Source organism: Stegodyphus dumicola, chromosome 8, assembly GCF_044657685.1.
Source record: "Stegodyphus dumicola isolate Sdum_Otavi_A_Nest chromosome 8, ASM4465768v1".
Classification (NCBI taxonomy): Eukaryota; Metazoa; Arthropoda; class Arachnida; order Araneae; family Eresidae; genus Stegodyphus; species Stegodyphus dumicola.
The window spans coordinates 85892868-85906151 of NC_140775.1; the positions used below are offsets into that span (position 1 = coordinate 85892868).

At 30.3% G+C, this 13284-nt stretch overlaps 1 protein-coding gene across 2 annotated transcripts in view; it reads left to right on the forward strand.

Moving 5' to 3' along the window:
• Nucleotides 1-223: 223 nt before the first annotated feature.
• LOC118188610 (uncharacterized) overlaps nt 224-13284 on the forward strand; it is a 236205-nt gene continuing 223144 nt past the window's right edge. Inside the window, exon 1 of one of the 2 annotated variants that reach the window (XM_035359100.2) lies at nt 224-466. In XM_035359100.2, coding sequence (XP_035214991.1) covers nt 385-466 — 82 coding nt within the window. In that variant the 5' untranslated portion in view covers nt 224-384. The remainder of the gene's footprint in view (nt 467-13284) is intronic. The other variant, XM_035359098.2, reaches the window with a different exon arrangement.

Sequence of the window (13284 nt, forward strand, 5' to 3'; positions counted from 1 at the left end):
ATTTCGAATCATTTCGAACAAAAATCCGTGCCAGGAACGGCGATAGCTGCCGCGCCTCAAATATATTCTGTTCGGAAGATAACTTCTGTCACCTGCCAACCTGGCACTATCGCTGCCTATCACTTTGCGTGCGTCAACACCAGCCAAGGAAGCCAAGCGCCTGTCGCCAAAACAGGCGCCAGCACGGAACGAGCTGCCGGACCAATCGCAGAACCGCAGATATCCAAACGACCTGTATCTGTGCAGGTTGTCCAAGTGCACGACAACCGTTTCTTTCGTCGTCTCGCATGTGTCGCCCGCGGCACGGGTTCGGATCGATAGGTCCATGAGCGCTTGCCAGTGTCTTTCTTTAGCTCTGTGTCCTCGCCAGAAAGATTATCAGCTATGTCACTGAACGATTATTTTACAGCAAATGGAGCGGTGTATTTGAGACCCGTCGGCCTGCCGGATTGCTTCCCACTTCCAGGTAAGCAAGAGTTCCGATCCTCGTTTCAAAGAGTGTTTTCATCATAACATGATTCGCAATTGGGCTACTCCAGTGTGATAAGCTCCTCTCAGATACTGTTTCGCTCATCCATGGATCATCTTGTGAAAAATGGAGGGCTCAAGCAAGAATCACAGTTTATTTTTAATTCGTAAATGACCGTTTGAAAAGAATAATTTTAAAAAAATCATTCATCACTGACGTTTTTTTAAAAATTTTCTGTGGGAATTCAGAGCAAGAGTGTAATTTCTTATCGATATGAAGAGTAAAAATGATATATTTCAAGGGAATAAATGTTATATATACTTTATTAATCATTAATATACATATAGAGATAGATTAATAAAATATATTACGTTAATCACTCATTTCTAGGATTTATATCCGAGTTCGTGGATAATATTTTCATTTCATTTCCATAATTTGTGTTATTTTACTTTTGTTGCAGGTAACTATCCACTGTCAAAAAGGGAAAATTCACATATAATTTTCTCTCTTGTTAATGTTATACAACAAATTATATACATAATATTATCAAAACATAGTCTAATTCAATTCAAATACTATATTCAATTATGAAATTATGAATTCGCACACGAAAAGAATTGCTAATGCCAAAAAATTATGGTAAAAAACCAGCAATAATTTGAAATCTGCTCCAAACTTTTTACATAAACTAAAGTAGTGCAAAAACATTACTTTTTCTGTAGTATTTTTTGCATTATTTTAATTTTTTTGTGTGTAAATTTATTATTCAAAGACTGAATATGGCATTTGAAATCGCTTAGAATATGCTTTTATTTTAATAAATATTGCTGCTGGTATAGCAGATTTTACGATTTTTAGTTTTTGGATTTAATTTTTTCTTTGTTTAAAATATTTAAATTTATTTCTGTGTAACTTAAGTATCTTTATCATAAATAATTATCCTCTTATAAATTGTTCGTCTTGCTGTAGGGATTTATTGAAACAATGCCAGTTTGTTTGATTTGAATTAGTGCATTACAATTGTTTTTTTTTTTTTTTTTTTTTTTTTTTTTTTAAATATACAAATATTTGCACTTTGCTATGGTTTTGTTTCCTTTTCATTTGATACTATTTCAAAATATTTAAGACACAAAGTGCTATATATACTACATATTTTATTTCAAAATCTCTAAAAGTGAAAATTCACATATAATTTTCTCTCTTGTTAATGTTATACAACAAATTATATACATAATATTATCAAAACATAGTCTAATTCAATTCAAATACTATATTCAATTATGAAATTATGAATTCGCACACGAAAAGAATTACTAATGCCAAAAAATTATGGTAAAAAACCTAATTATGGTAAAATTAAAATTATGGTAAAATTTGGTCTTCATGTCGTCTTGCTGACTTCAACATATTATTAGAAAATGAAATACATTATACATTACTGCAAAAATATACAAAATGCTTACTGCAATTTAAAATTAGGCAAAAAAAGAAACTTTAGTTTGGCGTAGATATTTAATAAAACACTGTTAATTTTGAAAGCGGAAGTCTTGCTGACTTCAACATATTATTAGAAAATGAAATACATTATACATTACTGCAAAAATATACAAAATGCTTACTGCAATTTAAAATTAGGCAAAAAAAGAAACTTTAGTTTGGCGTAGATATTTAATAAAACACTGTTAATTTTGAAAGCGGAAGTCTTTCCCCCCCCCCCTCAACCCCAATTTTTTTTTCTTGAAGAAGAAGAGCCTGTGTCTTCAGAATCGAAAGTTTTATGCAAAATGAATGCCAACCTAAGGCTGCCTTTTTTGCCTAATTTTAAATTTTACACTGGCATATTTCTGTTCCATTTAAAATTAATTTAATCCCATTCTTGCTGAAAATTTAGTGCATGATATAGTATACCGTATTGAAGAATATGGGTTCTGACACTTATTTAAAAGAAGCTCTTTGCTCGAAGGCTGGGTTTGGTTTGATTTGGTTTATTTAATTACGGCAAAGCACACTAGGGCTATCTGCCTAAGGGGATGGATGCCTTTGTGGAGGACTTTCTAAAGGAAACTGACTCTACACGTTACACATGGGGAAAACTACGAAAACGCCCATGCAGCCAACCCGTTCGCGGGATTCGAACCTCGAACCGAATTACCAGCGTTCAGCGACTTTACCGCTCGGCCGCTGGTGGGCCCGTTCGAAGCCTGGGAAAGTTACGGTATTTTACATAGAAAACATGAATCTTAATGACTTCAAAAACTGAAAAATATACGACTATAAAACTACATATCTAATCAGCTAAATCAGACTACGCGATGTGTAAGGTTAATTTTGGCTAGCATGTTACTTTTATGTTACTTACTTCACGTACATTCTATGTTTCTTCCATCACCATCGCCAGAGTTCAAACCATTAAAATGAATTTAAATAGCGAACGAGTCTTTAGATAAGAAAAGGAGTTATATCAATTTACCAGGGGACAGTTTATTCCCTAAGAGGTCCACCTGTTTGATGGCCTAGGCTTTGGTGAGTGATTTTTGGTTTGTTAGAGTTTCGGGTGACAACAGCGGTATCTGGAACTAGGTTTCTTAGTCACTGAAAGTTATTTTCCATTTTTTTTAACAATTACGAATGGGAACACTCCATCAGTAGTGGTAAATTGCATAACAAGACGTATTTCTTTAAAGAAAGTTTACTTGCTGTCTGTATTCTTGAAATTCTAGTATCTATAAAGACAATAACTCATTGAAATGGGTATCATTTAATAGTTAAATAGGTTTAATCTTGAAGAATATTATAACAATGTATTTCAAGATATCATCCAGAAGTTCATAAGCTTTAATAGTATTTGCATTGGAATTTCTATTTACATAAACTCTGTTTATAAAAGTTCATTTTTGTGGAAATAGGAATTTTTATAGAACACCGTAGATAAATTTTTGCACAGTCAAAAGTAACCACAAACCTAGCATTAAACCACAGATTTTATTGCTGGTTATAGAATTCACTGGACAGTTTTACTAGAGATTTGTAAATTTTTAGACTTTTTCATGCGTGTAGTCTACTAGAACACTAATTAATCTTCGTTGAGCGATAGATGGTTACGTTAAGTTCTAAAGTTAGGGCAAAGCATAAGTGAACCGCTTGCTGAGGTACGGGATCTCTTCGTGGAGAACTTTTGTAGGGAAACTGACTCCCATTCGTATTCGAAAAACATTATAATTTTCCAAATGGTTTGAATAAAGAAAAAAACGAAACGAATTTATGCAGCCAGCTCATTTGCTTGGGTTCAAACTCGGGTTGAACTACCAGTATTCAACGCTCTTCAAACACTCGGCCACTTGTGGAGACTAGTTAAATAAGCAGTAGAAGAGACTGTTCAGCAGTAGAAGAGACTGAAGTTGGTACTCATAATTTATTTAATTTCAAATCACTATAAAATGATGAAGAAAAAATATTAGCGCAATGCATAATTTATTCGTTGCAAAGAATAGGTAAATGATATCAAAATTTTGTATAAATGAACCGAACTGATATTAAAATAAGCAGCGTTTAATTTTTTTTTAAATTTAACTTGCAGTAATAAAATTCACATTAATATCCTTGCAATATGTGTTCAGATTTTATGTATTTCACGTACACAAAATTTTTAATTTTACGTCATGTACAATAAATTATTAACATAAAGATAATGTTGGGAAATTAATTGAATAGCTCTGCTCTATTATATGAATATTTATGATTATGCAGTATTATTTTCGACACTTAATTAAAATGTAACAGATTTGATGTACATTTTCTACATCCTAGATAAAGCTGAATTCTCTTTGAGATTTTCTCTATCGCCTTCCCATGGAATTTTAGAACTAGTGATATGTTTTTAATGCTGGTTATAAAAATTACCTTTCTTACTATAATTTTCTTTAAAATCATCCCCATGAAACTGAAATATCTTCAAAATATTATAAAAAAATACAGTTTATAAAATGGTTTTCTAAAAAATTGTAAATATATATATATATAGGATGCTAAAATTAAATATGTTTATTTAAATAGATGATGATAAAAATAATTGTTTTATATAAACATAGCCCGTGGAAATAGCGTCAGAGAGGTGACTTACACCCAGGCCATCGAGTAGCCCATACACGAGTAAGTTCTCGGAAGCCTTCCAAAGGGGCCGTAACACAAGAGGATTTTACGGCCAAATCAATCCTCTAGCCATCATACTGTCCGAGTTGAGACTTGACTGTACCGTTACGAATCCCTGCCACGCCTGTCGGACCACTGTAGAAGCGACGAGTCTACTCGGAGTCCTGTGAAGGCTCGTAATCTTTCCCAGGTCGGCCACTTCCAACGTATAGAAAGAACGAACTACCGTCACAGCGGGAAGGAGTTTTATGTAAACAGTTGAAAGAAATAAAAGGCCTTCTTCATGGGCAGTAGTGGTAAATGCATCTAGTTAACATATGAGAGGTTTCAAGTTCGATTCTCAGAGAAGACACAGCTGAGTTTTGAAGCCATCTTTTCAGGAAAAATATTATGACTTTACAATAGTACCCGAAATAAAATGTGATGGATAATAATTGATCATTACTTTACCCCCCTCCTTTCATACAGTTGCATTTTAAGTGTAGGAACTACAAGGAGTAGAAAATGAGTTCCAACCTATGTCCTTGCATTGTGTAATGATCATCAATGTATCCAACTAGCAAACTAAAAAATCTAGTATTTTATTCCCAGTGAGGGTACTTCTTACCTTTTAAGATTGCTGCTTGTAGGAACTTCTTTGCATAGTTTATTTTCCATGCTGTAAACTCAAAATATTTTAAAACTAAATAAAACGATATCCTTGTTTTTAATTCTTATAAAATTAATAGTTAACAAAATTGGGAACTTAATGTAAATCGACCTCCCTATTAATGTAAATTGATATTTATGGAAGGGTTACAAGCCAATTAAAAACTTTGTTTGCATGCTTCGTTTTAATACATTAGATGTAGCTTTCTAAGGGAATTAAACGTTTTTCGGATATTCGTTTTTGATTTTCTCTCCGTGTTGTCTAATTAATCGGATAACTACTCTAATGATTTATGGTTTTTACCTTTCCGGTTAATAATATTATTTATTTTGGTTTTAGAAATTTTAATCCAATGAATTTCATAACATTTTTTCAGTTACAGGATTAGTGCTCTTCGGTAAAAGCAAAAACGTGCCTTTCAGTTTATAGCTAGTTTACATGGGATATTTTGGAAGAAAAATGAATTTCATGGTAGAAAATGCTTTGAACTATAATACACTGTTCATCTCAAATTATACATTGCTTTAAAATTTTTTATTCATCCTCATTTACATTTTTTTCTCAGCTCTTATCGAAATAGATCTAAAATGTGTTTTTATATTAATTTGTACTTAATTTTAATATTCACGAAAGCTGTATTCTTCATGTTATCAAATAAATTTTTTATCATCTGTCAAACAGTGTAGAAACATAAAATTGAATTATCGCATTATGTTAATTCGTACTGGAAAAAACGAAAATCAGATATTTTAATCAGAATTCGAAGGAAGACTGATTTTGAATTCTGATTCAAGAATAGAATAAAACTGTTAGTCTCAAAGAGCAATTTTCATGTTCATAGTTGTTACAAATGCGTATTAGGAATCTAAAATATAAAATAATTTTTACCATTACCAGTAAAATGGAAAAACAAATTTCAGGTATTTTCTAAATATAATCTACAGTATAACATGCTGACAACTTTTATTAAGTCGACGAAATAATAATCTTTTATGCCTTTTAAAATAATATTGTAGCTTCTCTTTGTGCGTATTAATGTACGTAATGAACTTTGAATAATATTTACAATTTTCAAATCGAATTTGAAAAATTATGACAAAGATTTTGCTCTTTTGATTCGTCATTTTTGTGTAACAAAAGAAACACAGCAATTGAAAACATTAGAAAGAACTTCCAGGTGAATATGATGAATGAATAATAGTAATGAAGTAATATTTGTACTATGGTTTTCATCTAAAGAAACTGATGTAAGAATTTCCTTTGCAAGAAATTTTGAAAACGTGTATGAACTGTATGTTCTGTTCATGTGGACGGAAATTGGTAAGTATGGCCCACAAAATTTTTTCTAACTCCTTCGGTGCGAACTAGTTTCATGTAAAATTTCTGCACAAAAATATCAGAATTTTCTTCTGATTTTGCATTTTAAGAAATATTTTTACGTAGTGGAATATATCATAAAAACACTGAACATAATGTAGGTTTTTAATAGTTGTGACTTAGACATTAACTGTTATTGCTATAAATAAGCTATTTATTTGTTTTGTCTCTTTTTAATTTATTTCAAAAGATACGAAAAGTATAAAGAAACCACTTAGTATGCAATCAGGGTGCAACTGTAACGTCAAATTACATAAAAGAAATAACGGCTTAAACTAAAAGCTATTTTTAAAAGAACAATGTAATTAATAATATGTATCAGGTAAATCCGAGAAATATCATTATACAGCGTCAATTTTTTATTCATTTGTAATAAGTCTTACATGGAGTAAATGAATCATAATGAGTTCTTTAATAATCGTCTGCCTCTATCTAAAAATATTAGACTAGTAAAATAGAATCCTAAAATTTCTTGCATAAAACAGTTACTTTTTTATTTAGAAATTAAATCAGAAATTGGTAATTCAAACTTTACCATTTTATTGTTTTTTAGTATTTTCATATAGAAATTACAAAAGTCAGTTCTTAAAACAAAATATTTAATTTTCTTTAAAATAAAAGAAAAATTTCCCTAGAATTAACGAAACGCAATTATAAATATTTTAAGAGCATTTATAATGATCACTTTGTAAATTTAAGTATTGAGCTAGCTATCGATCTATAAATTTGCATGTTCTAGTCTATACATTTGCAAATGAGTTATAGTTAGATTTATTATTCTATCATATATAATGAAAGCATATTTGAATTTCAATAACTTTTCAAAAAACTGGTGTAGAACTCCCGATTAATACTGTATTAAAATTTTCATAATTTTAAAATTTAAAGAAAAACAAAATTGCTTTTAAGCCATTTTTGCAATGTCTGATTCGTGTAAACGGATTTTCAGGAAGTGTTTCTTTCTTCAAAATTTTTTCTAAGAAAAAGATCTATAAAGTTTATTCTCTGATATTAATATAGGCAGGGGTATTAGGAATATAAAATACATTACGTTATAACCTAACTAAAATATTAAATGCAAAGAAATCTCAATCTGTAAAAATACCCCAGTAAACTGGACTCAAGTAGCCAAAAGGCAAACATTCTGTTACAGAAAGCATAATATTTCGAAATTAAAGAGTGCATAATGTGCATAATAATTGACACGAAAACAAAAAGGAAATTTAATAGGAAAAATTATATCTCGCATCAAAAATACAAAAAATGAGAAAAAAAATTTAAGTGGCTGTGTTGCTGGGGAAGGAGATAAGTTTCTATTTGCAAGAAAATCAAACTGAAACAACTCTGCTTAATGCGATAGCATTTGTCCACTACTATTTTGATAAAATTAACCAACCGAATGATAACATTAAATGATGAGAGTAAAATGCTCTGCAAAACAGCAATAGAACTTAACTAATTTAATATAAATATAAACAGAAATATATCAACTTGCATTTTTACAACAATTTGTTTAGGAACTTTGCCTTTAATGCAAAAATTTATTTATTAACCTCTCATAACTTTTCTGGAAATTATTTGTTCAGTGCCGTACCCCTAATATTAACACTTGGAGTTCATCCTTCAATGAAGAAGAGCATGCTAATGTAAAACTAAAATTAGGCAAAATGGATTTGGCTTCCAGAAGCAAGGAAAAAGGAAAATAAAATTCTCCATAATTTTGTTTTTTCATGCAGAATAGGAACATGTGTCTGACCACCCTCGAAATCGATAGAGTTAATTCAGAATATAAGCCAAACTAGGGTTGAATTTTTCGCTTAGTTTTAAATGGTTGATTAAAATCGAAACCAAACTGTTCGGTGAATTAATGCGTTAGTTTTTGAAATTTCTTTATCATTTGGCTATTTTTGTAAACTACTTTTACATTATATGGAAATTTACTTTCATTTTTAAAACATTCTGTAGTTTTCTATGGCATTAAACGAATTATTGATCACAATAAGCGAAGACGTTTTCCAGTTTTCATATACTACAAACAGTCGGGTTTCAACAATTCGATAACAATATCCGAATGATAAAATTAACTCCAATTAGATTAAGCGGCGTCTGCGGCATATATGTTCATATTTGTATAAAGTACTTAAGTCCAATCTAAGTTCAAGTATCATGAGAAATTCTTTAGTGATGGTAAAATCTTCATTTAGAATACGATTAAGGCCTGCCTGGTTTTTCTTCCAACTTCTGCAGGGGAAAAAATACCTTTCAATGTTTCTCGTTTGGACAAATAAAAACAATACTAAATGCTTCTAAGGGTTGTAAAAATTACAGTTCTTTTTACACCAAAAACGCGCTGATCATCTCTCTAATCTAGGTATTCTCAGGATATAAGAATCACTGCCACAATACTGATTCATTCAAATCAAATCAGTGACACAAAATAACGCCCATACATTTACCATTCTTTTCCATCTGTATACTATTTTAACAAAACATTACCACGCACAGTTACAAAACTTAGCGTGAGTAGCAAGATACTCACGCTACAGTGCAGCTCCCTAACGTAGCTACTTTCGTTCTGCGTTTGCTGGACTTTAAGCTCTTGTTCCAATTCATTCGGAAGATTTAAATTGTTTCCTCAGACACAAAGCTAATGTATAGGAAGACCCTGATGTATAAGTTTAGTTTGTTTACAACAAAGAAATAGACATCTTAGCGTAGCGAGACTCGTGAGTCTTTTGGTTTGCATATAAAGTTATGTTTGCATTATACATATAAAGCAGTAAGGCTCTTTCCTTTTCCTGCGATGAAGGCTTGCCCTAGAGTAAAGCTTTTAGCTTCATTCAAAAATAGTTTCATCAGCCAAACTCGAAACGTTTTTGAAAAAGGCCTAATTTTGGGTATTCGTTTGAATAGTACTCAGTTTGCTTTAAACAGAGTGCAAGAATTTGTCTTTTGCTTTCACAACTTGAAACTTCTTTGCATTTAAAATGCCTTATTCTCTATAATTAATCAAGAATATCTTTTTATTTTAAAACAAAATACATGCAAATCTGTTTTCACTTGAATATTCAGAGATAAACGTTTTATTATTAATATTGTTAATGTCAGCAATTTCAATGTGATATTCGTGAAAAATTGAAAATATTGCGAAAATTAACAGCGTATATATGAAACTTAAAGAAATACTGTAATATTCTGAAAACCTAACAACAAACTGAAATCTAAAATCTTAAGATTACGGTCTAACATCTTGAAGAAGGCTTTACATTAAAGTGTAGGAAATATTAAACATACAGAAATCATGAAAATTAAGAAAAATATTTACCGTTACATAACGTAGAGCATAAGAAATATCTTTTTCTAATTACCACAAATCGACAAGTACTCAATAATCACCGAAAATAAATTAAAGATTTTATTTTTTGATGAATGGCAACATTTTGAGAACCTGCTGAGTGCTTAAGTGCGTGGAAAATAAGTTAAATTTCCAGTAATAAAAACCCGTACTAAATGTTGCTTCTAGATGCTTTCCGTTCTTTTTCTGAACTAGTTTTGAAGTATGATAGCATTTGCGAATTTTATTTGCCAGGACAGATTTTTACATAAAACTGAAAACAATGCATCTTCTTCAAACAAGGTACTGAAAGGAGAAATTCATGAGACGGACAATTTTAATAATAAATCAAATTAAATAATAGAATTCTAAAGAAAAGCAATGAATACTTTAATAACTTCTGAAAAAATTCGGGATATTGCCCAGCTATTATTTGTTCCTTCTATCAATAGAGTGATGATAATGATTTTTATCAACTGTAAATGTGATACGGAAGGACAAATCGAAAATATATAGTTGGGCAAAATAGTGCAAGAGGATAGAATTTTCCCAAACCTGCATTTTATATTAAATCATCATAATAATAGTACGCCAACATCTGCAAAATGTAATAAAACAAGGTAAGTCTGTATTACATAAACAATTGATTCCAATTTGTTTAATCTGAAACCATGGTTTTTGTAATTTTATGTAATTTTTATGCGCCTTATTTAAGTACCATTCGAAGTTTCATAATTCCGCCTCTTTTGTAGTTATTTGATTACATGTACATATTTCTCTTCAACTCGAAATGTGAGAGCAAGGCTTTTGCCACTATTGGCTTTATTAGTGTTATTGTTAGATCAGCTGATGTAGAAACAGCTGCCCTTAAATCAGCGAAGTTTTATGTTCTTCCGTCCTTTGCTAGCCGACTGACTAATAAGTTTACGCTATGCCATCTGGGAAGTGTAAGATGTTTTCCCAAAATATAGTGTTGAAATTCTTATAAATGTTTAAAATGAATATTTTCCAATCCATAAATTTTAGTTAAATAAATTTTAGTTAGTCTAAATTGTGAAAATTGAAAAAAAAAAAAAAAGATAATCTTAATCATACGTTTAAATGCCGTGAATACGTTTAATGCCTTAAGCCGTAAATTTTCTTATCTTGCAATTTTTTTGGTGTGAAACAGATGAACATTTTAACAAAATTTTAAAATAATTTCTCCAAATCATGAAAAAAAAACTTTCCTTAATCAGTGAAATATAAGCATAATCGTACCTCATTAGCACCTGCTATTTTAAAAATACTTTTATTAAACTTCAAACTACAGAAATAAATAATAAAAAAAATCTGAAAGCTTTTATATTTTACATTACGCCCAAAGGGGCTTTTTTTTAACGTCTTGTGTGTTACTTTTATTTATTAAATACTAGCCGCTACGCGACCAGCCTTCGTCTGGCTTTTAAATGCGCCGTAAAAATGCCTAAAGGGAACACCAAACATTAAATTTAGAATTTGACTCTGCAGAACAACTTTATCAAAAAAAAATTACATATAAGAATTACAATGAAGTAAGCAACATCCCTTAATACAAATATTAATTACCCTAATAAATAAATCAACCAACTTCCCGTTGTCTAATCTCGATAAACGTCCAGTATCCAGGAGAAACATTAAATTTAAAAACTGCACAGAAAATAATGTCCTTAATCAAAATGGTAATTTAAAATGCATTAAACTCAATTCAACGTTATTAAAAAACTGTTTTCAAAACAATTTATTGAAATATGGCCGTAACAAATAAGCGTAACTATTTTTGTTATATAGAACAGCAAAGATTTAACTCAAATCTAACTTAAATAATTTATTTATTTGATTTGATGATTTAACTTAAATAATATTCTGAATTGATAAACATTCTTATCTCTATAGTACAAAACACAGGCAAACTTTCCTTATGTTATTAATAAGGCTACTGTAAGGAAATCTAATGTGGAAATAGAACTAATGCGAAAATAGAACGAGACTACCCGTCAGCGGTTGTTCTGAACAGGCATAAAGTAAAATTAAAACATAAAAACACCAAGTCTACTAATCAGTCTATCTGTTTACAATATGTCTTTAATATTTAGGAAATAAATACATAACTTCTATGTGGGTAGCGCGCACGTCTTTTGACTAATAACAGTTTTATTGAGCATTTAAATATAATCAGCCTCCATGTATCTTGAATTAACACATTAATTCTCTAAACAATACTATTAAAAATAGATATTCATAGAATTTCTATAACACTACATGCAAAAGACAGAGATATAACGTGCGAGACAAAAAGTAAACAGAAAAGTTATTCATTAAACAAAGTCTTGTGGACAGCCCCTACCATCTATTGTCGTTATGAACTGCATAATAAATATTAAAACTGATCTAAACGCTAACCATTCTTATCCTTGCTATGTAAAACAAATGAATGCTTTCCTTAGATAATTAATCTTACCGACACATTTCATCAAATAAATATCCGTAAACCGATACCGCATATCTCCATCTATATTATTAAATGATGAAGCTTATATATACATGCACACGTATATGTGTTTTCCTCGCAAACTGGAAAAATAGTTGTGCCTAGAAACACCAGATTTTGATTTACATCTACCCGAACATGCGCACCTCAAAGACTGAATTTTTTATATTTTGTGCGGATTTCAGAATTTTTTTAATTAAAACTCGGTTGTTTTAACGTAATGCATTGCCATTGACGTAAATAAAATAATTTAGCTTCCATGCGCTAGTATGTTGCCATGAGACAAAGCGTAAGATATTTAAATTTTATATTTAATCTTCTCATCACTGATCAGCTAAGCCATCGCAGTTTTGGGAAATATTTGGCTATAACGTATAGAGGCCGCAAATTTAAAAGCTATAAAAGCAAGATTTAAAAGCTATAAACGCATTTCTTAAAAATATTTTTTTGTTTACTTTCTAATCTGATTAATTTAAATAATTTGTATTTAACTGTCTTCCTAGCTAGACCTGTGCTAATGATTCGTACAGAAGTTCTTTACTATTCATTGTATTTAATTCGTCCAATCTATTTTACATTTTGTGACAATATTAAACCAAGAAAAATTTTTTGAAATTTTTCTTGGTTCTTTGAGAAAGATTAGCGAGGCTTCGTTGCATAAGTAGAAAGAAAAAGGAATTTTACTGTAGAAATATATATATATATATATATATATATATATATATATATATATATATATATATATATATATATAATGATTGCTATAGGATGACTATTGTGTCCCGTAACATCAA